The 26,479-nt window shown below is 40.9% G+C and overlaps 1 protein-coding gene across 1 annotated transcript in view; it reads left to right on the top strand.

Annotated features, from left to right (window-relative positions):
- PPP4R2 (protein phosphatase 4 regulatory subunit 2) overlaps positions 1-26,208 on the top strand; it is a 28,800-nt gene extending 2,592 nt beyond the window's left edge. Inside the window, exons 3-9 of the mRNA XM_035546515.2 lie at positions 15,363-15,533; positions 20,443-20,536; positions 21,984-22,021; positions 22,271-22,345; positions 22,773-22,916; positions 23,553-23,821; positions 24,403-26,208. Coding sequence (XP_035402408.1) covers positions 15,363-15,533; positions 20,443-20,536; positions 21,984-22,021; positions 22,271-22,345; positions 22,773-22,916; positions 23,553-23,821; positions 24,403-24,716 — 1,105 coding nt within the window. The 3' untranslated portion in view covers positions 24,717-26,208. The remainder of the gene's footprint in view (positions 1-15,362; positions 15,534-20,442; positions 20,537-21,983; positions 22,022-22,270; positions 22,346-22,772; positions 22,917-23,552; positions 23,822-24,402) is intronic.
- The last annotated feature ends 271 nt before the right edge of the window (positions 26,209-26,479 follow it).

Here is a 26,479-nt window from a genome sequence, read left to right as displayed (position 1 = left end):
TCTGATTTGCTTCCCATTACCTATTAAATTCTGTTTCTTCAGATAATACGCTTCTGTTCTCAGTAACATGTTGTGCGTCAAAGTATCAGGAGAAAATTAGTGAAAATTAAAATGTGATTGTGGACATTCATGTAAAGACTGGTAGCTGGTAATACACATTTATAAGAGCCTGGTGTATATTTAGGCTAGTACCTCTTGACCGCTGTGATAGAAGTGTTGTAAGTGTTCCTGAATACAGACCTACTAAATGTGTCAATTTAAAATGAGCTAAATATTCTTTATTTCATGTTGTGCAAAAATAATTTTATTTAATAGAAATCCAAAACAGTAAGACAAGGATTGTCTGGGAAGCTGAAGTCTAAGAACATGATTTGTAGTAACGTTAGTTAGGATTTTTATGAAGTTCAGAGCTCAGTTTGAAAAAAAAAAAAAAGGTGATTAAGTTGGGTAATTGCACAGTTTGCAGACTTAGTGAAAAACAATGGGTCTTATTCAGCCACAGCCTGTTCCTAGAGTAACAAACAAAAAGTACCCGCACAAGTGAGGAGCAAGGCAAATAAGGACAAGTGAAACGTGAAGTATTTTTGCTTTGAGTTATTGTTTCTGGTAGCGTCACGTAGTGCTCGTGGAGGTTCGCTCTGCACTGTAACTTGCTCTGACGACTGCTGGTTGTGTTCTGCAGTCTCCATCCTGGGTTAAAATGCAGCGTTCTCACCCCTCATACCTCCTCCTGACGTGGTTGCAGCAGACCTTGTAAAATAATTGATAAAATCAGTTTGAAAGGATGCTAATAAAGTAAACAAACATGATTTTGAAGGTTCTCCCAGCAGAGCGATCGTGGCATACCTAACTTGCTCGACAGACTGGAAGCACAGTCTCACTCCTGTAAGGCCATCGGGTGCCTCCCTGCCCCTGTTTGTTTCGATGTGCTTATTCATCTCCGGGAGTTAAGAACAGGTACATGCAGGTTCAGGTTAGGCTGTAATTTTACCCTTGTTTCTCTTGGCAGCGGTCTTGGCGAATGCAGCCCTTGTGTCACTGCCTCACTTGTGCTTGTTCAACTGTTTATGTAGCTGCGTGGTAACCTAGAGCAGGAAAGTGCTCGCAGTTGTAAGTTTCTCCTTGGCAATGGTGCTTTTAGCAGGGATCAGTTCCCAGACCCAGCTCGCCGTGCCCGTGGTAGCTGCTATGTCAACACCGCGGCTGCCGAGGCGGTGCAGGGGAGGGACAAAGGGTGAGAGCCGTGTGAGCCAGCAACGCAACCGTGATAAGGCTCTCCAGAGTATCTTTAGTAATAAAGTCTTTTCCATTTACACTGAAGATCTGGAATAAAAATGTTGCTAAATTTGGTCACCAGCGGAAATTTGGATGTTTTGTCAGTACCTCGCAGTAAAAGCGCAATCATGCAACCACCTGTGTTAAATTCATCCGCTTGGAGTCTAAGACTACCCTCTTGTGCATGGTTAACCATTCACTTAATTTGCGAGATTATGAGCAGCATTTACAAAAGCTGGTCTAAACTTCCTTTGGTATATCTCACCAGGAGCAAAAAATGGATTGCTTGACTGCTTTGCAATAGTTGACTGCTTGACTACTTTGAAAGTATGGTTTCTTAACAGTTAATATGGTAAGACTTTAGCCTCAGGTGAGGTGTAAAGTATATGGCTCAAACCTTTTTAATCCTGTGTTGAGTTTTAGGATATATATATATATATATATTTTTTTTTTAAGGGAGTTATATATTCCTTAATTGATTTGACTTTACTAAGACATTAACATGGGTTTTCCTTGGCGAGACCAAGGAGAGCCAGGAGAGGATCGTTACAATGTGTTTTGCTATAGATCGTAAAGGATCAGCATGACTTGCAAAACTGAGTAAGGGGAAGAGACGAAATTTGTTATTCTTAATACTTCGCTGTATCTAAAAGACTTCTTTAAAAATAGGATATATTTTTGTGCTTTTATTTTTTGCATAAAAATTGCTTTTTATCTTTTTCTCTATTATTTCTAAGGTATAAATAGCTTTAAAAGGCGGTACAAAAATTCACAACACTGCAATACTAGGAGCAGAATACAAAAGTGAAGTACAGTTTTTATAAAGAATTACAGAAATAGAAATGAAAATCACTTACCAGTGTCTTGCCTTTAAAACTTTCTCTTACCTTTTAGGAAGTTATCTTGGATGTGAAATCACTCTGCCCCTTCAGTAGCAAAAATCCATTTATTTTGGTTCTTCATGAAGAAGATCCAGTTTGTTTCTTACTGGAATTTTCATTTGGTTCTAAAGTTAAAAATAAAATGTAGAAAACAAATGAGATCAAATAATCATTTGTCAATTCTTTCCGAGTTTCCCCTGTTCCTGCCCTAGGGCAGGCAACTTACAAAGCGCAGTTTAACGTCTTCCTGTAACGCAGGGTATAATACAGGTCCTTACTGACAGGGAAGGAATGCAGAAATGTGTAGTAAGGTACCAAAATACGGAGGAGGACAGTATATATGCAGAAGTGACGAACTACCATAGTTCTGTGCTTAAGCAGAGAATACTCGGCCTTGCCAGGGCGTAAGGTAGTTGCACCAGTTTGTGCCCTGGATGCAGAATAAAGAGCCATTCAAACACACTGACTGCACATTCCTTTGTGTAGACAAATTCTTTCCTCCGAGTTTTCCTAGAAGATCTGAAATGCTAGTCCGTACCTCCTCTAAGGCTGAGGACAGAAGTTGTCACTTCACTGGTTCCCTGGAGGATCAACGGCACTACGGTTCTGCAAAGCGTCTCGGAAATACGTGTGGTTGTAGAGCGAAGAGGAGCACCTTCGGTGTCGCCGTGGAGTAACAGAAATTAGAGAGGACTCCTGGAGGGCGGCCAGACTGACCAAGGGGAGCAAACTCCCAAGTCAGATTGGGTTGCTCAGGTTTCATTTTCTCAGGAAGGTCTCCAGTGATGGCAGCTCCACAGCCTGCGTTTGTTGACTCGCTGTTCGACCGCTCGCCGTTTGTCCCGGTGCTCGTGGCTCCCCTCATTAGCAGCTGGGATTCTCCTCGCAGCACCTGGCTTGCAGACGCACCAAGTGATGTTCAGCTCGCTGTCCCAGCGCCCCGGCTCCTTCCCGTGGAGCTGTTACCTCGCTGGCACCTGCCCCTGCTGCGGCATGGCCTGACTCCGTTCTAGGGGCAGGACTTCAGGTTCGGACACCCCTGACCGCTGCTCTGGGGGCCGGCTGCCCGCCGAGCCTGTAGCCGTCCAGTTCAGCTGCCGAGGTGCTGCGGGAGGCAGAGCTGCGTGTCGTGCTGAGGGCCCGTGAAGCAGAGTTCGCTGGCCTGCCCCCGGCCGCAGCGAGTGGTTCCGTCACAGAAGGCAGGGCGCTCGCTCGGGCGTGATTTGCTGTTGCTCAATTACATAACCGTAACTGGAAGTTAGATAACCACGGTTCTCTCCGAGATAACAGCAAAAGGCGTTTTCAGCCCTTTTGATGCTGTTTCACGTACCCTGCGTAGCGGAGTGTATTTTCTGACTGTTCCTTCTGAGTGCAGTTCTTCGACTTGGATCCCTCCAGCTTTTATTTTGTTACAGCGGTGAAATAGTTGGTCGTCTGCTGAAGAGGTTTGAGTGGAGATGGTAGCAGCGAATGCACACGGGAGCAAATTCCTGCTCTCAGCTTTAGTGTTTTGGGGATGTGTTCTGACCTTTTGCGTGGTAATTTGTTACAAACGTGTAAATGTTCATAGCCCTATTTCTTTTAGCTCATTTAACATGCTTAAGTCTGTTTTTTCTGTGAAGAATGTTGTTGGGCTTTATTTGACTCTCAGTTTCGTTGCTTAACGTGTGAATGATAGGGTTTTTTTTAAGAGTTTGGAAATCTTGCTCTGATTTGGAGGCAAATCATTATCTAGAAATCTTTAAAAGTAGTGGGGGAATGTAATTCCTTAAGAACTTCTAAAAATGAAATAAGGCGATTCTCAGTTTCCTGCCATAATAAGCAAGCTAGTATGTTCTGAAAGGAGCCTGCGTGCCTTTGTTAGCACAAGCCTCTTCCATTTCAACAGTCATCAGTGAAGTGATAGAGGTGTGAGTAACTTCCTTGTGTTGCTTCCTGCTATTATTCCCCACCAACTCCCACTCCACTCACACTGCGTTTTCTGCCTTGGAATCCACTCGTGCCCCCAACAGACTGGAAACCCAGTTGAAAAGCCTGCTGGTTTACCTTCAGGGACTGCGTGCTGTTCTGTTTCAATTTAAATGCTGCCACTCCTTATCTGTTGGGAGTGGGGTTTGTAGTGTAAAGGTCAGACTCCCAGTGTCAGATTCGCATGGTGAACTGATCCTAACAAATTTAGTCTCTCTGTGAACTGGACATGAAAGGAGAAACGAAAGGCAAAATCCTGATGGTGCTGACTTTTTGCAGTGGCTGGGCTGTTGTAACTGCAGATCTAACTACGTGCGTGCAGGTTTTCCTTGGTGCATACGTCGTCATGTTCTTAGCAGCAGGCTTTGTGCAGGCAGTTCGCTGCTGCTTTGCACAGGAAGCCACCCCGCCGGTACTCTGCACCACTTAGCGTAGCTGCATGTGCTTTTGACCATCACCTTTAATTTTCTTCTGTTGTCCTTCTACTCAAGCTCAGTTCCACACTCCTTATTCCTCTGTCAGTTCTCACCCTTACCTCTTAGTGCTATTTCATCACATCTGCACTGCCTCAGCTTTATCCCTGTTTTCCAGTGGGCCTCAAGTTGACCGTTCTGTGGTGGCTTTGCTCGTTGTTATTTAATGTAAGCACTTCCCCAGACCGCTGGGTATTGTCCTACTCCATATTACATTTTACAGAAGCAAGGATGTTTATTTCTGGTTTGGTCCTGTAACCGATGAGCCTTGTTCTTCCTGCAGGTTTTGGGAAGGGTCCTTCTGGATGGCACCCGTTGGGAGGGAGCGAGGTGCTGGAGCCTGCAGGAGGGAGGGTGCAGAGCAGTCGGGTCGGCCCGGTGGTGTGGTTTATCTGGTTTGTGCCGAAACAAGACTGATACTGCTTTTCTACAAAGCTGATGTGTCTGGCAGGTCTCACAGGTTCAGAACTAATGGTGCCTGAAGACAGCTACAAGATTTCAGTGGTAGCCGAGGTGCAGGAGCAGCAGAGCAGCACCCTGGTACCTTGGCTGCACCTGACGAGGTTTTGTGCTTAGAAGCGGTAAAGCAGCACTGTGATGGTGCAGAAACACCTGATGGCTGTTTACCAGGCCAGACGGAGATGGCGTACGCTGTCTCGGCCTAGGCTTGGTGTGTGGGAGCCAAAGTGCCTTGCGTAGAAGTCGTTTGGGTGGCTTTTGTTCCTGGTTTTGGAAGGAATTAGTACCAGAAGCACAATTCACTTACACTACTCCCAGGCCTGAGTGAGGTCTGTGTTTTTGTGGGATGAAGGACGACCTGACAAGCACTGCGCTACAGTGCAAAGTAGGTTCAGATCCAAAAGCGGTTGTACTGGGCGCCTTTCCTTTATCTGTTTTCCGAGCTTTAGTGCTCAATACAGTACAATTTTGATAGTAGTATCTCAGTGGGATCTGCTGCTCTTGTGAGCAGTAACCTGTGGATCTCTACACGCCGGTCATTTAAAAGTTACACTTACTGGATGAGTTACAGAATGTTTTATTTGTTCATTCTATGCAAACTGGTGAAACTGGAACAATTTCAGTGCCCTGTATTACCAGATATGTGGAATTTAGTTTGTATGTGGACGGGGTGATGTATATGTGATTATCCAAACATTAAAGTTACGTTACTCAGAATGATTTTACTTAGGAGGCAGCTTCTATAGAGATAGTAATTTTAGGTGCAAATTCAGGAAGACATTAAAGTACACTTTGGTTGTTGCATAATAGTTTGCCTAAATTTCGCTCCTGGCCTTCTGCTAAACAAGTTTATTGAGAAGGTGCAATCTCTCTCATGTTTCTGTACTCCCTGCGTCAGCTCTAGCCTGCTGTCGGTGTATTGTGCCTTTGCCTGTCGGATCATTTTCTTGCAGAATATCTACTGTATGGGATGCACTCTGAATTATGCTCTGGGATTCCTGCAGAATCTCGATGATACAGTGCACAGCGTCACTTTCAAAGCGTGCCTTAGTGAACGTTAATCTTCAGTGAAATTTTAGTTGAAATAGAAATGAGTAAAAGCAAGGAACAATGCAAAGAATTGTTAGCGTTGACGTAATTAGGGTTGTCTAAATTTAAACAGAATGTCCAGTCGTGTTAAAGGCAGCTCTGGGCACCGTGTAAGTGGTTCTCGGGGGGCGTTTTGACACACGGACAAAGCCTGACTGCTGTTGCTGCTCTGCTCGGCCAGTGCTGCTCACATGCAGCCGCGGTTACCTGTGGAAAGCAGCTGAATGTCGGCGTTCTTGGGCTGCGTGGGACTGGCACTTGTGAGAGGGAGAAGTCAGGTACACCCCTACTGCCAACTGCGGTGCTAGTGCCTTGGTGTTCACAGTCCTAAGGTTGGTGTGATTGTCCCTCACTTGAAGGTTAAAGAATAACAACGAAAGTTCAAAACGTGGTCACTGAGATCGTGCCTTTTTGAAGTAATTATTCCTGGGGTAGTTTGTTGTAGTGATAACAGAGTCCAAGTCTTGAAAAAAAAAGTGACTAAGCCATAAATATGTTAATATACAGTCAGTGCTGCTTAGGTGGCAGGACTTTGGTGGTTGTTGATGCTCATCCGAAAGTCTGCATGCAGAAGGCTTGCAGCACTGTGTAGTTGGTGTGTACTTTATAGGAACATCGATATCCAAGGTAACTGTTCTACTTGTAATAAAACTTGAGATTTATAATAATTTTTTTTTGAATATGTGCGTAACTGAAATTACACGAAGGAGAAATCAAAGTAAGGTAAGAATTTACACAGTGCAGAAGCCCAGTACGTGGAATATTTTAGTAAATGTATCAGTTTACTCCTATCAGCCAAAGAATCCTTAAATTTTCAAGTGAAAGAGAGAAATGTAATGAAAATATCATCTGCTTTTACTTTTATCTTCATAGATAAGCCACTGCCTGTGGTTGTGGAAGTTTTGGAGGCTTGCAGTTACTGTGAACGCATTGCTTTCAACTCTGCTCTAAGGAATTTATTTCCCAAATGAAGAAGAATCAATCGAATTTTTGTCCTCTTGTTCTGTGGTCAGTTTTTGCCTTTAAAATAAAAGAAAACAAAAGGTAGTTGGGTTTGTTTGTCTTTAGATAACTATATTATGAAATACACTTTCCTGAGACGTTCAGAGTCAGTTCAGAGTCTTTCTGTTCCGCACAGCAGCTGTATTCTGTTGGAGTCAGCTGAATATTTATCAGGAGAGATCAGAATTAGTCCCTTGATGATTACAGATAGTACTTTAATGCCTTTGTCAGCTGTCTGCTTCCATAGCTAAGTTTTAGTCTTTGTTGTTCCTGGCAATAATAGTGGTAATTTGCAAGTAGTGGAGAGGTGAGCACTCACCACCACAGCAGATGCACCTCTAATGTATTCCCGTTTCTGTGGTTCTGGAGTGAGCTTGTCCTGCTCACCAAGAAAGAAAGCAAGGACTTGATTTAGGCTGACAGCAGTGAGTGAATGGAAACGGAACAATACCTTTTGTGCTTGTGGGAAATACCAGTTTTTCCTCTTTTGAGCTCTTCAGTATTTTTTTTTTCCTTTAAAATGAAAGGTAAAATGAGGTCAAACCCTACTGAAGATAATGTGAGAGCATTTTAATTTTACATGAGTTAGGAGGTGAGGGTGCTGGCCGGACACTCCCCCAGGAAGAGCGTTTGCCAGCGTGTTTTCCTAACAGCAGTGTGCAACAAAGCACGATGTTCCAGTAAATTCATAGGGCCCTATCACTTACAGTTGAAAACCTACCACTCATTCAGGAACACCGAAAAATAACCTAGCACTTTGGGAACTGCCTTGTTCCTTCTGCTCACGGTGTTTCTGTTTTGGTGCACGTGTCCTCAAGGCTGTGGGAGAGCACGCCGTGAAGTTTGCTGCTGCTACAGGGAATTTGGACTGGGTACGTGATTGCTGGGTGCACTTCATTTTCTCTGCCTTTTTGGCTTATCAGATAGTTTCCTAGACCGGAATAGGAAAGGAATTAACTTGTCTTGGATGAGAACTTAATTTTACTTCTGACAGCACGGGAAGATTATTGTGTTCTGCAGGGTATCTTCATCTTCTATGAGCTCTGGAGCAAAGCATAAAAGAGAAGAAAATTATTGCAGTTGGCAAGTTATTTCACTTCAGAAAACACCTGTTTCCTACTAGCAAATCTCTGTGGGAATGTAATCTAAATCAACAATAATTGGGGGAAGCTAATATGAGAGACGTGTCTCTTGTTAGAAGTTAAGAGAAGTCCTCTGAGATTGTCTGACGGTTCTTTCATTCTGTAGCTTGGGGACTTTATGCTGAAATCAGTTTAGCTGAACATGATGGGTTTGAGTGCATCCTAAATACACCATGTTTAGGATGCCAATAATGGAAGAAGGGTGGAGAGGGAAGTGCTCCTTGCTTTTGCCTGATACTAGGTTGTGATGTTTCTTCATGGCCTGTTCAGTTAACAGAATCAGTAGTGGATCTGCTTTGGTTTTCCTATTCATATTATGTACTTTCTGGTATATAGCATCTCTCCAAAACAGATGGCGTCCTCTTAAAATTTAAACCAAGTGAATTTGTAATGAACTTCAACACTGTGAAATCTGAGGACAGCCATCCCACCGGGACTCTTAATGTTTTAAGTACATAGTTAAGTCTCTAGAAGCTTAACATCCCTCCAATATAATGTTGTTCTTAATTACACCTATAATCTGTGAAACAATTCCAGAAAGGTTTCTGAAATAATTGCAGTACCTTCATTCCGGGGGTAGCCCTATTTCAGGCATACCGAGTTCTTCCTCCTGCTCTTCTAGTTAATTTTAGGTATTGTCCTGACTTACCTTCCATGGGTCTTACAGAAATTTGTGACTTAAAATCCTGTAGGGCTTAGATAAAGTGTGTATTAAATCTGATGCTTTAAAACAGGTGCAGAAAAGGGAGATGAGTAACTTTCTGCAGTTTTCTTAGGCACTTCTGGGAGCTCGCACTCCAATCTCCATGTAATATCCAAGGCATGTAGCACTGCTAGGGATCCTCGTGTTGTAGCAAAGCAGTGCAGTACTAAATACACGAGGAAAAAACTACTACCGCGTGTTGGACATGGACAGGTTTTCCTGGAAGCAGCAGGGAGGGCTCTGTGTGCCTGAAAGAGGCAGGGGCAGTGCAGGTGCAGCTGCCCTCCTTGGCGTGGTCTGTTCCCTGTCAGTCCGTGTGTGTTCGTCAGCCTCCGCGCTGCCAGACTCCTGCCTCTCCGTTTCGGTTTCCCCAGCAGCCTTTCAGATTTACTTGCTACTTGCTTTTCAGTATTTGTCAAATCTCGCCTGACCAACTCTGCTGAACGTTTCGGTCTTCCTGCTCTTTTTGTTGAAATTCCGAGTCTCCTGAAGGGCGTATGCCAGAGGGCAGCAGAATCGATGACAAAAACTTGTCCAGCGGTAGGAAGCACATAGCAGCTCATTCTCTCACCTCCAAAACCTATCTTAACGGTGCAGGGTATTGACAGGTGGTTCTCCTGTCTCGCAGTAAGCAGGGCAGTACGGGAGAAGGCTGCTGTCTCAGTTTGATCAGTACAAATACCTTAAGTACGCAGGAGATAAGGGAATCGGGGGAAGTCTTTTTGCATTCTGACTGCTTCCCTTTCCCCGTTCCCAGAGAGTGGGAGTGATAGGATTAGATTATTTCCGTGTAAAATGCAATTTTGTTTTTGCTGTGCATGCTTGGAAGGATGAGTTCTGCACAAATCGTGTTAGCAGAGAAGCAATCTTATCTTGCAAGGAACTTTGTGCTAGTAATTCTTTTAAATCAAGGCCCAGCATCGGATTACTTGAGCTGCTTTCTGTCTAAGGTCACCTCTGTCCCTTGTGCTATTTATCAGATAGGTTTGGTGGATTTCTAAAGCTGCGTGATGTTGCTTGGCAAACTTGTATTGATCTGTAGTAAGGGGCTACTTCCAGCAGATAATCAGGTAGTTTAAGGCCAGGTGTGAAATAGTTTGCTTTTATTAGAGAAATGCTGTTTGGGGTTGTGTTCTCCCTTGTTTAAGCTCTGGTGCTGCGAAGTTGTGTCTCTCTGTAATTCTTCCTTCTCCATGCAATGAACATCTTTTGCTGCCTCATCAACCTGCAGTGAACAAGTATGTTATTGTCCTCCTAACTGTAGGGTTGGCTTATGCACCTTTGTGGCTTTCTTCATAGGGCTTAAACTTCCTAACTTCACGTCCTTCTGTCCGTATCCAGGGGCTGGCCGTGTTTGCAGGGGTGTGGGGAGTGGATTTTTTAAATATTTTTTTTGTATTTCTTGTGTCTCTTTTTGCCTGTCATTTCATTTCACCTCTGTGTGCTCATTTCATGTCTTCTGTATTTGATCTGTCTCTCCCCCACTGATTTTTAGCCTTTTCTCATGCTTCCTCTCGAGTCACACGTAAATATTCTCAAATCTTGCTTCTGTTTTTCATATTATTGCCTGTTGGATCAGTTGCTGCCTACTTTCCTGTTTAATTTCTGTGAAACACAGCTGAGTAGCTTCAAACACAGAAGTCTTTTCCATCCACATCTCTCTGTTATCGTTCTAATGTAAACTGCAAGGTCAGGGGCTCCGTAATGGTAAAATATTATGGTGTTAAACATCTGGTAATACCTCGTAGTGTAATTACCAGCAAACCTAGGACAGAGTATCGGGTATTTAAGTGATTCACAAGGACAAACTAAACTGTTGCACTGTGTTAATTCCGATGCTTTCATCTGTGACCTGCCTATTACACTTTTTTTTTTTAACTTAAAATTTTTGAGTATATAATGTCAGCATTTGCATCCCTCGTGGGAGGGTTTGAGCTGCGTGGCCCTGCTGTGATGCGGGTACCGTACAAGCTGTAGTTCTGGAAGCAGCCTGGGATTGCTTCCTCTCAGCCGCTCACTCCTGCTTCTGGTGACTTCTTTCCTGGCTGTGCGTTTTGTTTAATAAAATCACTTTTCCTTTTTTTCCCCCTCTAATTTTCTGTGTCGGAGCAAAACCTTTCGGCTGACGTAAGGGAAGGCTGGTGCAGGAGCTGGTGGGAGGGAAGCAGGAGGATTCTTCCTTTGAGCAGAAATGCCAGTTCACCCTGATGTAGAGTACCTGTGAAGTTCCAGGCTCATTAGCCTAGGGGAGCTGTCTTTGTACAGATATAATCACACAGGATGACCCAGATACTGTAGCGAAGGATGCTTTAGATGTACCTCAGATGTATATAACTTAAAAGTTGTTCGTTCTCTACAACGCGAATACGCTGTACCAAAGCATCTTAGGATGAGGCCGTTTTTTGAAGTATTCCTCCTGAAGGCGTTTCTACAGATCCTTCAGTGCTCACGGGGATTTTTGTGTTTGTGAGTTGCTGTAAAAGCTCTCAGAAGAGTTGGTAGCACAAAATCACAGGTTAGTGGACAGGAAAAACATGGTTTAGAAGGCTGGGTGTGCGTTTAGCAAAGGCTGTTTCTGTACAACGCTGAGTGGGAAGAACAAGTTTTTATAAACAAGTCTGCTCAGAAGAATGCATGAATAGTATTTCTGCCATGGAATTTCTTCAGTTTGCTTTCTTGACAGAGCTTAAATTGTTTGCCAGTTATTTCCCAGTGTATAAAGCTTAACGAGGTTGTACATAAAGCTCTATGGAAGCTTTTCACTTCCATTTGGCCATTAACTCTAGAAGGCATTTAGCAAACTTTGCTCAGTTTTAGTGTCTCCCATTTTAACAAAGCAGCTATAATAGACATCTTGTGCGCTAATGCCGGAGTTATTCTCAGGGAGCACGGGGAACGTGGAATATATATCCTTTTTTCCTTGAAAACAGATATTCCCTCCTTCTTTCTCTTCTCGTTACCGTTGTCTGGCTAAGTGCCTAGTCTTTCAGCATGTGCTGATAACTTAAAATACCCAGAGGTGTAGCTGTAGATTGCTTTGCAAAGTGCTAGGATAAGCCATTTGTAATCTTCACCCTTGTGTTGTATGAGGTAACAGACTTCTACCCATCATTTGTGGACCAGTTGTTTTTCTCCATGCGTGAGCTGCAGGTGAGTTTCAGGAGGTTAGGAGCAGCTGACACCACCTTCTGCTTGTCAGTTTCATAGACTGGGGAAGCAGGAAAGCTGACTTTTTTCTCCTCTGACACTCATTTTCGATCACTTTCACGGAAATAAATAGGTAGTAGGAAAAAAAATGTTACTGCCTGTGCAGAGATGATATTTTTGTCAAAAGGAACTTCATTATTTTAACAATTTCTTTCTTGCACAGCCAGGCATTCTCGAGTTTTATAGTTGGAGTAGAATTTTTCATAAACAATTACAAAAAACAAAACACCTGGGTTCAAGCTCCCTTGCCTTTAAAGTATTTTCTTCCTCCTGTAAGAGCGGTGTGTAGTGCTGACCCCTTCCTAGCGGCCTGGCAGATGCAATGTGAGGCTGGATGAGGTAAGAAAGGGGGGAAAGGGGCTGCTGCTGACTGAGTTCTGGACATTGCTTGTCCTAGGATGAGGATAGAAGAGCAGAGCCTAAAAGAAACAGATGACCTGCACCGCATCCCTCAGGAACCGTCTTCCTACCTTCTAGGAATGCACCGTGCTGCCCCTGCAGGACTGGAGTCTGTCTGTGCAGTTGAAGGCTCTGGAGCTCTGTTATTTGTGGTGTGGATGGTACTTCCTGCTGAGTGGGCAGAGCTCCCCTGTAACTTGCTGGTACTGGGATAAAAACGTTCATCGGAAACCAGTTGCATAGACCGAAAGCGCGTCGAGATGATTTTTGGTGGGGGCTTGTTTCGGTGGCCATGGGACCATCCTGGGGTTCCCTGAACGTCCAAGGCGCGACCCTGAGCTCAGGAGGCGATGCTCCAGAAGCAAGGGGGAGTTCGGGGCCTGTAGAGCAGTGGGTTACATTGCTCTTGCCTTGAGACCACAGCAGCAGCCGCGGTTTGTGCCACTGGATTTAACCAGTTAGCTCTCCTGCTGCTAGCAGCGCAGCCGCGGCAGCGTGCAATTCGGCAGCGTTGAAGAAACCCTGTTTGAGGAGGCTGAGTACGTGGCTGCTGCGAGTCTGCCCCGAGCTTCTGCCGCGGCGGTCGCCCTGCTTCTGCCAACAGCTCGTTTGGTTGATGGAAAGTTGGGGTTGCGACGTCTGGGGTAGCTGTAGGCACGCTGTGACTGCAGGGTGAGCTGATCCTTAACCCGTGCTGCTCCTGGCTGTAAGCTGGGCCTTGTCACCTCATCGGCAGGCATCTATCGTTTATTTGTTTGGTCTGAAATACAGGACAAAAGATGCTTTTTTAGGTCAGTATTGCAACATTCAAATCACAGCGCATTGCAGCTGCGGGTTCTTAGCCTTTCTATGTAATAGTAGAAATACTAATTAAAATACTTGAATTTAGAAAAAATAACGTTTTTCTAGGCTTCTGTAAAGGGGTAAAAGGTTGCTTTGTTTTCATAGAGCTTCAGCACTGGGAAGAGGAGGCGGTGGATACTGCCTGCAGGCAGTAGATTCACATTTAAAACATATTTGCTGTTTTGGGTTGGGTTATTTCAGCAACACGATGCTGATGGGTTAATCGTCTATGAAAAGAGGTGTTACTATTCAGCAAGAAATAAATAAAAATAAAGCACAGCTTAAGTTGAAACTGAAAAAAATATCTGAACAGGCTCATCAGAAGCTTTAGCAGAATAGTGGAACCCCTTTTCATGAGGCAAGTAAAAGTGGGGTGCTCCGTAGGAAGTAATCCTTCCTTGGCATGAGCTTATTGACGGGTTTGTTCTGCCTGTGCTTTGTGATGTGCTTAGGTATTAAATGTGTGCTTTGTTGTGAAAGCTTTCGTCTCACGGTGGTAGCACGGCGTAGTCGGAGAGCTTTTTCATTTCAGCTTTGCAGGAGTCGTGTCTCATACTGTACGTTAGAAATGTTGCTGTATTTTGTATTTTTCTCTGTAATGCTAATTGGGGCAATAATCCCATGAGAACCAGTGGTTCTGTTTAATCTGTCCAGGACATTCCCTTTTGGGACCTTATTTCCTTCTATTTTGCTTTCTGGTTTTATAGTTAGCCACCAAGTCCTGCGTTCCCCTCTGCAGCAGTGCTTAATGATTTCCTGGAAGGAGAAGGAAGGTTTGCCTTTCCTCTCCAGATTTTCTTCCCCCGTTCTTGCCAATTTATTGCTCCTAATGAAAGACCAAGGCTTTGTCTTTCCACCTCTAGACAAATCAGAGCTAAATTTTCCCGTTTTCATCTCATGAGCAGGGGGGAAATTCAGGTGGAGGTAACAGGGCACTGTTGTGAAAGCAGGCTGGTGTGACTTCGCTGGATTCCCACCGACGTGACAGTGCCCGTGCGGCCGGAGCCTGTTGGTTTCAGATCCCACATGCTGTGGATAAATGCCATCCGGTAGCTGCGAGAGCTCCTGCGTTGCGTCAGCGCGGACGGACTACAATTGGTAGTGACTGAAGGAAATGAGTTGTTTGCAGGTTGCTCCCCGCGCTGCTGAGACGTGCGTCAGCAGGAGGAAGCCCAGAGTCGCTTCGGGGGCTGCTGCGGGCTGGTCGGTGCAGAAGGGGCTCAGATATCCATTGTATGCTGCTTAGGAAACCCGTTTTCTTGAAAATTTCGTTGTATAGAATTCTGTAAATGGCAAAACTGGAAGTTGTAAGGCAGAAGGTAATCGATACTTTTAGATTACTTACAGCTGTGGCTGTATTTTTCAGAATTTCAGAATTGTTTTGCTCAAATATTCATGAGGTGCTAACCGTGATACAAAATGTATTTGCCTTTCTGAGAACAAGAGGTCCCATGAAGTGCTTTGAAGGTGTGTGGATACCCAACAGTTAATTACAAAAGGCCCAAACCAGAAGGGCATTATAACAGAAGACAGACAATGCTGTGTGGTTTCCAGACTTGAAACTTTTTTTTTCTTCTGTAACCTCAGTGAGAACTTCAGGCTGCGTGTAGGCTCTCTGGTAATGTGACGTGCACGCATCCTGTGCAATTTTAGGTTGGAATTGTAATGGTTTGTGAAGGAACTGGCTTATCCTGCTACCTTGTTAATGGCAATTAACTCGTATAATAATGTTTTACTGTAATTATTTAAATAGTTACCGTGCTTTAAATTCAGAAAGAAAAATAATACTTCCTTAGTTGCTGAATTTATCTTAGGATTGGCATACCAGCCAGAATTTTGTTTTAACAATCATAAAATCACACTGTTTTTCTGTGGTTTTGGGGCTGACTTGTATATCTCTTATTTCTTGTGTCCTATGCAGGGTTCAGTGGTCTCAATTTAAAGGTTATTTTATTTTCAAACTGGAGAAAGTAATGGATGATTTCAGAACCTCAGCTCCTGAGCCAAGAGGGCCCCCCAACCCAAACGTGGAGTATATTCCCTTCGAAGAGATGAAAGAACGAATCCTGAAAATTGTCACTGGATTTAATGGGTATGTAACATTTGTTGCCTAAAATCAGGATAAGAGAAATACTCAGTTTTTAACCTTAGTAATCTGCTTGGTGACCATTTATTCTACTTCCTTAAATCGATGAGCAGAAACAAATGTATACCTTGGAAATATATTGCAGCAGTTTCACAACTTTCTCTTAATATACTTAATAATATATACATATATATAAGAATAATTTACAGTATAATATTTGAATGAAAATACTGATGACTTGTGAGACGTCAGTCATTTCAGTTTTTTCAGTGCATAGGTAGGTTTGTATTAATACCCTTCAATGAAGCACGGTAGCGTTACCAGCACGTAACAGGTAAAATAGCCATTAAAGTCAGATTTCTTTCAATGTATTTTGAAATACGTAGCTGAAAGAACTCTTTAGGTGTTCAGTTCTTAATAACTCTGTGGCAGTTCAGTAGGCTTTGAACAGCTAATGCTGTGGTAGACACGGTGTGACAAGGAGGCGAAGTGAACCTGGTTTTGAAGTGTTAAATTCCGCCAGATTCAGATATATAGTTCAGGTGATGCTAGTCGAGAGATGTGTGATATTCAATCTGTTGCTGACTGTGTCTTAAGTGTGTACCCTTTGTTGGTTTTGTAATTCTGGAAGTTTTGTTTCATTTTAAATAAAGCTCCTGATTTATTTTTTTGTCAAGGGTGTCTTTTATTTGCTGTATTGTTTTAATGGCCTGTATAGTTATTTTTCTTGTTTCTAAACTGCATTACGTACTTGCATAAGCTGAGTTGTTCTGTTTGAGTCTCGATATTTGCTTATGAGAGACTTATTCAGCCTTTTTCTCAGCTTGTCAGTAAATGGGCATACTGTAAGGCTTAGCTCCCTGTCACTTCCTGATTTCAGTTTTGGAGGTACTGCTGACATGTCCATAGCATGTTATTTTGATGTTAGCTTAATAATTTTTACTGTCATTGTTCCATGCAATGTTACATACTTACAATGTAAGTGTCTTTTATAAGTCAGGCCTGGTTCCCTTTAAAAAAATAAAAAAGCTTCAGATTGCTCTTATATAAGACAATCCTAAGAATGTGAAATTCAGTGTGTTCTCTGCTGCCCAATATTTATACCAGGCTGCTTCACTGGAGGAATTTAAAAATAAACCTCTCCTTTATGCCAGTCTGTCTCTCTCCTACCTCCGCCAGCTTTTTGTTAATGCTTCGCTGCCCCAAAAATCTGTAACGTTCTCACGTTGAGACAGCTAATGAATGGGCTGCTGTTATCTGCTGTTTTTCCGAAGAGCACTAAACAAACCTGTGGGTGACCCAAGCGTGCAGCTTGCTCTGTGGCTGTGCTGTTCTCAGCTGGTGCTGAACGCTTGAAAAGTGTGCCGCTTCCTTGTTCTTTCAGCTGAACCACCTGGTCTTTGAGGGAGCAAGCTGTGTACATCAGCTACCTTTAAGAAAGTCATAAATTAGGATGTTCCAGAGTCTGGGGTTGTAGAATAGTCCATTAGTAAATACCACAGTTCCTACAGGGAGGATATGAATGTGAAAGTTGAATCACGTGAAGATGTGTCCTATGGGTCTTCCTAGGTGAAGTGACTTTTAAAGAAAGCTCAGACTGGCTGTTCTAGCCTTACTGTGTCTTACCGTACTTCGCGTAATGTGCTTCTAGAGCCAGGTTCTTGCGCTAGGCTTTAGAATTGCTTTGGAGTAGGAGGGTCTTGAAAGACGTGCTCTTCTCTTTATCTTTTGCTCCTGAAGCAGAAAGTTCCAAGGTATGTTACCCGAGATCTCAGGAGACAGAGGAGTCTTCACAGCACCAAAAAAAAAACAACAGTAAAAATACATACTTATAATTATAATCCAAATGCTCAGTTAAATGCTTTTTAGTTCATTCTGCTTTCTGTGTTTCCTCAGTATCACATTTAAAATTTATGGTATGTCCAATAATCGCTCTTCATTTTGAACAGGACTTAACCTTTTAGTTATAACAGCTGGGTTTAGAAGGATCTTAAACTTAAGGCGATCCATGCCTTTCCTTTTTATTTCCCCTGTTACTTTTTGACTGCTGTCTACATGAAGAATTTTTGGGTTGAAATTCATTCTGAACAATAGCACTAGGAAGTGCAATTACAAATGTCTTCATGGGGAATTTTAGGCGGTTACCTTAGGAAGGCAGATAAGGACTGACTGCCACGCAGTTCATGTGCTGCACTAGCCGTCTTCCTAAGCATTTGGAAAGATCAGTTCTCATTGCCCACAAGCTTTCACGTTGGTGTTTACATATGGATTTGCACCGATTTCGGTTACTTTTATTTTAACATCATATTGTTAAACTTTTTAAAATTTGTAGTTACATGAAAGAGTTTATAATTAACTAGAGGTGAAGTTAACTTTGGTTGGGGTTTGCAAACTAAAGCACATACAAATGTTGAACAAATGATATGCAGAGGAGGTGATACCGTGACACTTGGTGCCATCTACTGCTCAGTAAACAAAGTTCAGTTTACTATGGAGAATTTTGGAGGAAAACTGGTTTTAACTTCTGTTTAAACATTTTCTAACTGAGAGTAAAATAGGAGTGCGACTTCAGGCTACGCATTTTCTTGAGTATTTCTCAAGTAACCAGAACTCTGTTGGCGCACAAAACTACTTCGTGTCCTTGTCTTTGTTCTCCAAGTGCCCAGTTAGATGCAGCTAAATAGGAATTAGCCTGGGAATGATTCTTCAGAATTTTCATTAACCAAACGTATGAAACAATAATTTAAAATTACGTGTATTGTTGTTTTTCTGAAATAATTTGATTTTGCAGACATTTTAGTCTGTTACAACTTTACAAAGACACTGTAATTAGGGGACTTTTAAACCCCAAGGTGAAATAGCCATTGATGAGAAACAGTAGTAACAACTAGTGCTGTGCCTACGGGGAGAGGTTAACAGATCAGGTAAATTCTTCTGTGTGACCGAGTCACAGAGGTGGGAACTTGGTTAAAAGAAGCTGAGCATTCAGCTGCTCGGAAGCTGAGCATTGTGAAGAACTGGGGTGTCAGAAGGATTGCTAGCTGACCAAACGCTGCTAAAGAGCAGCAATATTTGATGAACAGTAAGGCAGCTTTAGTGAAATTCAGAATGAGAGAAGCATTGTCAAGCCCAAGAGCTTTCATGTAATAAACTGAATGAAAAAGAACATTTGTTCCTAGCTTGTTCTCATCAACCGTTGGGGTTGGGAAAGAGAGAATTCTGGGTCAAATAGGGAGGTGAGGTGTATTTTGCCTGTGTGCCAAAATATTAAATTTCTGCCATTTGTTTTACTTGCTTTTAAGCAATCGTGTCAAAACAAATGCTTTAGAAATCGCCCTCTTTTAGCATTACTTTTTGCAAATATTGAACGTATTTAATGCTTTGTCAGCTGTATTCTAACTCACCGCAGCTGACTGATGGAAATTAACCTGACCGTCTTCCTATTCCTAGAAGTCAAGTACAGATAAGCTGGTATGGTGTAATTCGGGCTGAGAGCAAGGCATTAACTCATTGGCGGGGTAAACGTGATAGGCAGTCTGTGGTTTTTTCCGGTGGCAGCGTTTGAGCTAGGGCTGAGGGTGGTTGTACGGTAGCGTATATCCTTTCCGTTTTCAAGTTGAGGGTTGTAACTTCCTCAGTGACATACCACACAATGCTGGAAAACACGATTAGATTGTTGATACTTGGTCACTCTATTTCTGCTCGCTGCTTGCGTTGAAGTGAATTGTCACGTAGTGTGAGTAAGCACAGTGTGCTGACGTCTTCGCTGACCCAGCGGTACATCTGCGCATCTTTAAAACGTGGCTTTTTAGCTTTTAGGTACTGTGTTAGCTAATGAAATAGGCTAAAGATACTGTGTACCAAGGTCCTTAGAAAATAATAAAAGTTAAATTAAAAAAAAAAATAATCCAGTGTAGTGCTGTATATGTATGCAAATGTGTATTGATAATGCTCTGGATTTGGTGTGTCAGTCATATTCTCAATCAAGAACTGGTTCTTAAGTATCATTGTATCAAATATTCTTTTAGGTGTATTTTTGAAATGTTAATGGCTTCAATTTCAAATAGTCAACTGTAAAAATATGTAAATGTTCATTATTTTATTGAATCAACCTGAAGTATTTCATTATTTTGTCAAAAGTCATAGAAATGTGTTAAATTGTGACATTGTACGTGAATTTTCAGTGAAAGTGTATGACAACTCAGGTAACTGATCGACGTATGTAAAATATCGCTTGCTCGAAAGGTCAGTTTCTCATTTAAGTAGGATGAAACCGAGTGCAAAATTGTCAGAAAACAGTGTGAATGTGATGCTCTGGATCTGTGTAACTTTTAAGTTTAATAATGATTTTACCGAGGTGTTCCATGATAGATAAGTACTGTCCAGGTGTGGCAAAATACAGTGTGTGTAACAGCTAAAGTTAGTAATTCCACCATTTAATGCTTTTTCTGTAAATGTATTTTGTAAAACATGAAATAAACTACGAGTTGAGATTTTTTTTTAGATCTAGCGTGTATGACTCAAATTTGTTTTGAATCACTTCCCATTTCTGTTCTATTCGAGTTATCTAATAAATGCAGTCTTAAACTATTTTACTGTTGATGATCTGGTTTCTCAATTTAAATACCACTTTCCCTTTCATCATTTTAGTGGATTGAGTTGCGGGATGATGCGTTTAGGATGCTACTTAAGAGTTGTCATGGTGAGCACAAAAGAGAGTGCCTTATCTCAGTGTGTGAAAGAAGGGAAATAAATAAGGCTTTGAGTTACTACCCTATATTGCTAATAACAACAGATGTCTGTACTATTTTCTTTCTGTCCTCTCAGTAAGGGGAGGAAAGCAATAAATTTTTGCTTCCTAGCAGTCATACTCATAAAAACCAAATTAAATTGTTATAAATCTATTTCATTGCAGCATCCCCTTCACTATTCAGCGACTCTGTGAGTTGCTGACAGATCCTAGGAGGAATTACACAGGAACAGACAAATTTCTAAGAGGTGTGGAAAAGGTATGTATTTTGCTGAGAACATGCAGCTCAACAGTCACCATTTAAATAACTATTTAAATAACTTTTGAATTGCTACCAAAAGTCTGTTGGTTTCATTATGGTTCACAGTCATGTAATAGCTAATAGCTACTCTCAACTCTGAGTTTCTTCCTTTATTTTTAATGTTGTAAGAGCAGTTTGAAAGAACTTACTTAAAACTTGAAAATAAATTTCAGGAATGTAACTGTCGTTTCCTAATTGCTGTGCAGTACTCAAACTAGTTTCTGGAGGGTATAATATCATTCGTAATACTGAGTCCTAACTAAAACTGATCAAATAATCACCTGAAATAATTTGAATTTTTTGGTTTGATGCTTCCTTCTACTTTTGGGTTCAGATTAGATGAGGAAGAGAGGAAACCTCCCTTCCCCCCAGTGTCTTTTGTGTCAGTATTTAAATCCTCTTGTATAGTGGAATGAATCTTCATAAAAGCATACAGATGTCAGTAAATGGTATTTACATTAGAATGCAGTTCCACATAGGATTTTCTTGATAGCAAAATTAGCTTGAGGTTCCTACTTAGGCTACTCAGCCCCTCTCCCCCCCCCCCACCCCAAAAAAAGTGTAACTTTTAAATGCAGCTGATTTCACTGTTACAGCACATACAGTCAGATATATTCTTGCAAGTTTGGAAAAGGAAGTCAGCAATAAAGGATGAAACAGGGATTTCACAAAGCAAAAATCAGCTAGAGTGAGATCTGTGAAACAATACTTCCAAGTTTTATGGAGATCCTTCATTGAAGTTAGTCTGGGTTAATTTAAACGGTCCTGCAGAAAAGGTTGCATTTACAATTTGACTAAGCATTGATTAAAAAAAAAAAAGAGAAACTTGGCTCTTTTTAAAGTGAGGTTTCTAGATATTAAAATGGATTTAGTTTGCAGTGCCATTCAAGAGGGAGAGGGGGCTAAGCAAAACATGTTGAATTAGTCATTATTTCTCCCCTTTTTTTTTAGGCAGGGGCCAAAATAATGTAGCAGATGAAATATGGCTGTGCCAAAAATAGCTAATAATGCTTGCATGCTTTTCAATATAGGACTCATACGTACAAATAGAACATTTCTTCACAAGTTCAGGAGTTTTTCAGCATTTGAGAACATTTTGTTCTGATTTCCAAGGATACTTCAATTAGAAATTACAAACACTTGGGCCTGGGGTTTAGTGTGGTTGTCTTGTTTTGACCCACTTAGAAAATACTGGCTTTTAATGTAATTGTGGTCTGATCTTGTTGAAGGGGAGCCAGGATGGTTTTTGTGTTTTTAATGTGTTGATACCTCTAAAGAAAATTTATCTGAAAGCTACTTCAGCAGATATGACCAATATCCTGTAACCCTTTAAGTTTTGGACTGTTGTCAGGTGCAGAAGTTTCTGTTTCTGAACTCTTAATACATGTATTTTTGTGTATTACAGAATGTCATGGTTGTCAGCTGTGTATATCCATCTTCAGAGTAAGTAAAATCTTCAGTTTCTTGAAACTTCAGGATTGCATTAGTAGACAGGAGGACGTGTGTCTGCATGTGTAATGTATTTTGCTTCCTGACAGTAGTTGAATCCCGAAGTACGACGTGCAGAGTTCAGTTTTCAGTATCAATAGTTAAGCCAACAGTAGTGATAGTGATCTGCAAGTAAGTGTTACGTGTAGTAGTTTGGAAACATTCCTTTATTCCTAACATTCTGATTCTTACTCTATTTATTAGGAAAAACAATTCCAATAGTTTAAACCGGATGAATGGTGTAATGTTCCCAGGAAATTCACCAGGCTACTCTGACAGGTAAGTTTAGCTTCAGGAGCTAAATTTTTCAGGATAAAAGCAAGGTTGTTACGGAAATAGCTGGCTCAGATCCCTTATCTTTGCTTATTCTGATCCTGAATAGGTAGCCTCAAAAATGGGATATGATATGGAATACGGGTGAGGGAGAGAAGAGCAGTCATCGGGATACGTGTCATGTTCTTTTTTAATATTTTTTGTAACCTCGTTTAGAATTTTCTTTACAGTAAAGTTTTGGTGATACTGGTTCCAATGGAGGCAAGGAATTTTATTTGTTGCAAAATAGGAAGTTACACTCCCCCACCCAGTTCTTTTAAGAACTAGATTATAGCTGCTCTCTGTTAGGAACAAATTCCTTTATTAAAAGGATGGGGTTTATTATTACTATTGTTGTTGTTGTTCTTAATTTTATTATTATTATTTTTTAAAGATCTAATGTAAATGGCCCTGGAACTCCCAGGCCAGTAAATCGACCGAAGGTTTCTTTGTCATCTCCTATGACAACAAACGGTTTGCCAGACAGCACGGAACATAAAGAATCGAGCTTGCAGCAAACGGAAGATAAGAAACACAGGTTTGTGAGGACTAATGCATTTCAATTTTTTTTTATTCTCATGTTTTTTCACCTGCATTTGAAAAACGTTTTAAAAGGGAAGGGCCTTCCAAGTTTAAGCATTTTAAAAGGGAATGGCTTAACTATGCATAGTTAAGCCTTAACAGAAGAATGTCTGCAGGAGGATTCCCTTGTGTGCTTACTGCTGTTTGGGCTGTCTAGGTAAATAGTAGCTCAAGTTTTCAAAGTTGTAGTAACACATCTTGTAAGTGTATGGCACGTGTAGTAAAAATGTAGAGTGAATAATAGAGTTCAGAAATCCACAGTTACCATATTTGTGCCAGGATGATGAAGTATAACCAGACACGACATTTCATAAATGTTTGCCATTAATGCTGACAGTAGGAACGGTGTGTAATTTAGACTCGCCAGAGCAGTGTGATTGTTGTTTTCATCAACAATCAGGTGAAGCTGGAGTGATGATTTTGAGGTTTTGTCATGTAATGAAAGAAGCAAGTTTTACTGTTTTCTTGTAAAGTGTTTAGTTTGAAATAGCTACTTTTAAAAAGAAGTATAACAAGCTACAGAATGTTTTTCTAAAAGAAACAAACAAAAAAAGAAAACCAAACACCCTACAGCTGCTTTTGTTGTTTATAGTGAATCACCAGCATCTGAATCAGAAGGTGCTCAGAGCAGCCCTGTAAAAAATAAGCACTCTGAAGATGATCCTGCAGAAGCAGAAGAGCATGAGGTAAAAAGACTTAAATTTGACAAGGAAGGGGAAGCCAGAGATGCACCTAATCAAACTGCTTCCAGTGAAGTTTCTTTAGGCATGGGGGAAGAGACAGAAACATCCTCTACATCTCAGGATAAAGAAAAAGATGCTACTTGTGCCAGACAGCACTGTACAGAGGAAGAGGAGGAAGGTATTTCAGATTTTTCGTTATATTTGTTTGGTGCATTTTCCAAGAAGGTTGGATTTTCTTTGCAGGAAGCCTGTAATACTGTTGGGATTGTTGAATGTCTCCTGTTCTGGATTCTGCTTTGTTTTTTTACATATTCTCCCAGGATTTCTTTTAATAGTTATTTTTGTCGATCCTGTATTTTTAACATGTTCCTTTAGATGATGACTGATGTATACTTGAAACAGTAATGATTTCCACATTTCCAGAAGACTAATTCTGAGGACAAATGAAGAAATGTGTGGAAGCAAGAAGTTATTTGTTGTTTTTTAGACTGTCTTTATCCACTGAAGTTTTATTAAGTGAAGCTACCTATTTAATCCAAAATATGACTTTATTTTATGGTTTATTAGTACAGTGTGGCCATCCTGATGAGGTTGGCTGATATTTTAAATCTTTTAATAAAAGCTGGGATTGTCACTTTTTCTGGTCCTTGTCTGTGTTGTAGAAACTTTGCTCAGCATAGCCAGGAATAGAAAGTAGCAGGATTAAAATTTTCAGGATTAAAAACAGCCTTAGTAATACTGTCTTTTCACTGTTTCTAGAGTCCTTCATGTCTCCCAGAAACACTGGTCCAGACAGAAAAGATCAAGAAAAAGACACTGAATCCTCAACTGTGAATGAAGAGACCTCTGAGGAGAGCAATCAAATGGAGGAGTCTGATCAGTCTCGGTCAGAGAAGGATTCACATTCAGACAACAGTGAAATTAGTGGATCTGGCAGTAGTGGAGCTGACTGCAGTGAAACTGAAGAGTTAGGGTCGTATGCTAGTGAAACTCCAGAAAATTCATCAGAGACCCCTATGGAAAACAGTGAGGAAGCCACAGAAGTTGCAGATGAACCTATGGAGCAAGACTAATTTAAATACACTTAGATGCAGTATTTTCCATAAGGCTCCGGTTTTACACTGTATAAATAATTTTATGTAATAAAGTGGACCTTTAGTTTTACAAAAAGAAGCAGGTTGTAAAATAAACTTCTCCATGGATCGAACCTTGAAAGAGTTGTACATGATAAGAACTGTGAATACCAGCTCCTTCAGGTCCTGCTTACCGCTGAACTTTCGTTTGGTCAAATCAGTGGTTTGTGTATAGTTTTTTTTATTTAGAATAAAAGTTTTTAAACTGGAAGGTAATTATAATTTTGACAACTTTTTTGGAAATTACCACACCTAGTTGTACGTAAGCAAGAAAGCTTTTTGTCTTGTCTTTTTCTGACAGCTATAGCAGTTACTTCATATTTTGGTTACAGTTTCAACATTTAACATGTGAATTATGGGGTTTCATGCTGGTTTCCAGATTTTTATTTGAATACACACTATGAAACCTTATGTTGTGTGTTTAAAATGTGTTACATTTCTCACACACATATGCACGCATGCACACCTATGTGTACCCTCACTGTTCTAAGGGGGAAATGTTATATTTTTCTGTTTCTATAAAAGTTAAATACAGCAAATACTTTTTCTATAGGAAAAGACTAAGTTCACCTCTCAAGGCACTTTGTTTTGCCTCTGGGGAAGAAAAAAGGCAAATGAAATCTGGCCCATATGAAACCCTGGAAATATGAACGTTGTTGAAAACACCAGAGTAAACACATTCCAAGAGAACTGTTCAGATTACAACACTTTTGTATACTTCTGAGGTGCCTGAGTGAAAGGATTTCATTTATTTATGAGAAAATGTGCTTTATGTTGAGAACGTTGTAATCAAAACATTAGCTTAAACTTTTTGTAGAAGAAATGTTTGAAAGTATGGTAAGAAAGTATCTCGGAAGAAATTAACAGGTACTTGCCTTCTTGAGTGCTTCTCAAAGCATTGTGAATATTATAGAGAAGTCTCAGAATTATTCTAAGGTATGCAGATGGCATTGGTATGATCACATCACTGTATTGGAAGAATTAATATATGACAGTAGTTATGTACCTGAGCTAAAAAACTAAAAGGTGTAGAGGTGCATAGAAATCGCCATGATTTGTATAACATTTTGGAAGTGAACTAAATATTTTTGAACATGCTACTTTGACAGCCAGTGTTACATTTTTTTCAAACCAGCTCAAAGCACAACTACTGCTTTACTCTCGATATTTTCCAGTTCCCATATTTAAAGACATGCAAGCTGCAACCTCCCAGTCACAATTACTGGCTGCCAAATTTATACCTGTTTCTTCAACTGTACCTTTTTGATATTTAGGATTTTTAAATTTCTGTAAAGTAGATTTTTGTAGATTGTAATGAGTGCTCACTGCCATTGTGAAACGGTATATAATTGTATAATTTCTGTGTGTAAACTGAATGCTTGGGCTTTCAATACAGTATTCATATAAAGCAATAAATATTAATGTTATGAAATACCTGAGTACATTTTTATCAGAATTGTCCCTTTTTGGTTTTAAACTCATACACCTGAAGTACAAAAATGACCTCTAAAATGCATGCTGATAGTTTCTTGTACTACATGGTATGCTTTGTATCATTTAGGAGAAATCTAGGTTTCAATTGTTACCAGCATAATTTGGCTCAGTTGGAATGTTATAAAGTCATTTCTTGCTGACTTTACCTATCAAGTTCTAAGCAAACAGAGGATTCAGGGAGATGCTTGCCAAAAAAATAATAATAAAAA

The sequence above is a fragment of the Cygnus atratus genome, chromosome 10, assembly GCF_013377495.2.
Source record: "Cygnus atratus isolate AKBS03 ecotype Queensland, Australia chromosome 10, CAtr_DNAZoo_HiC_assembly, whole genome shotgun sequence".
Taxonomy (NCBI): domain Eukaryota; kingdom Metazoa; phylum Chordata; class Aves; order Anseriformes; family Anatidae; genus Cygnus; species Cygnus atratus.
Note: the sequence above shows the minus strand (reverse complement) of the source record. Positions and strands in the feature narration are given on the sequence as shown.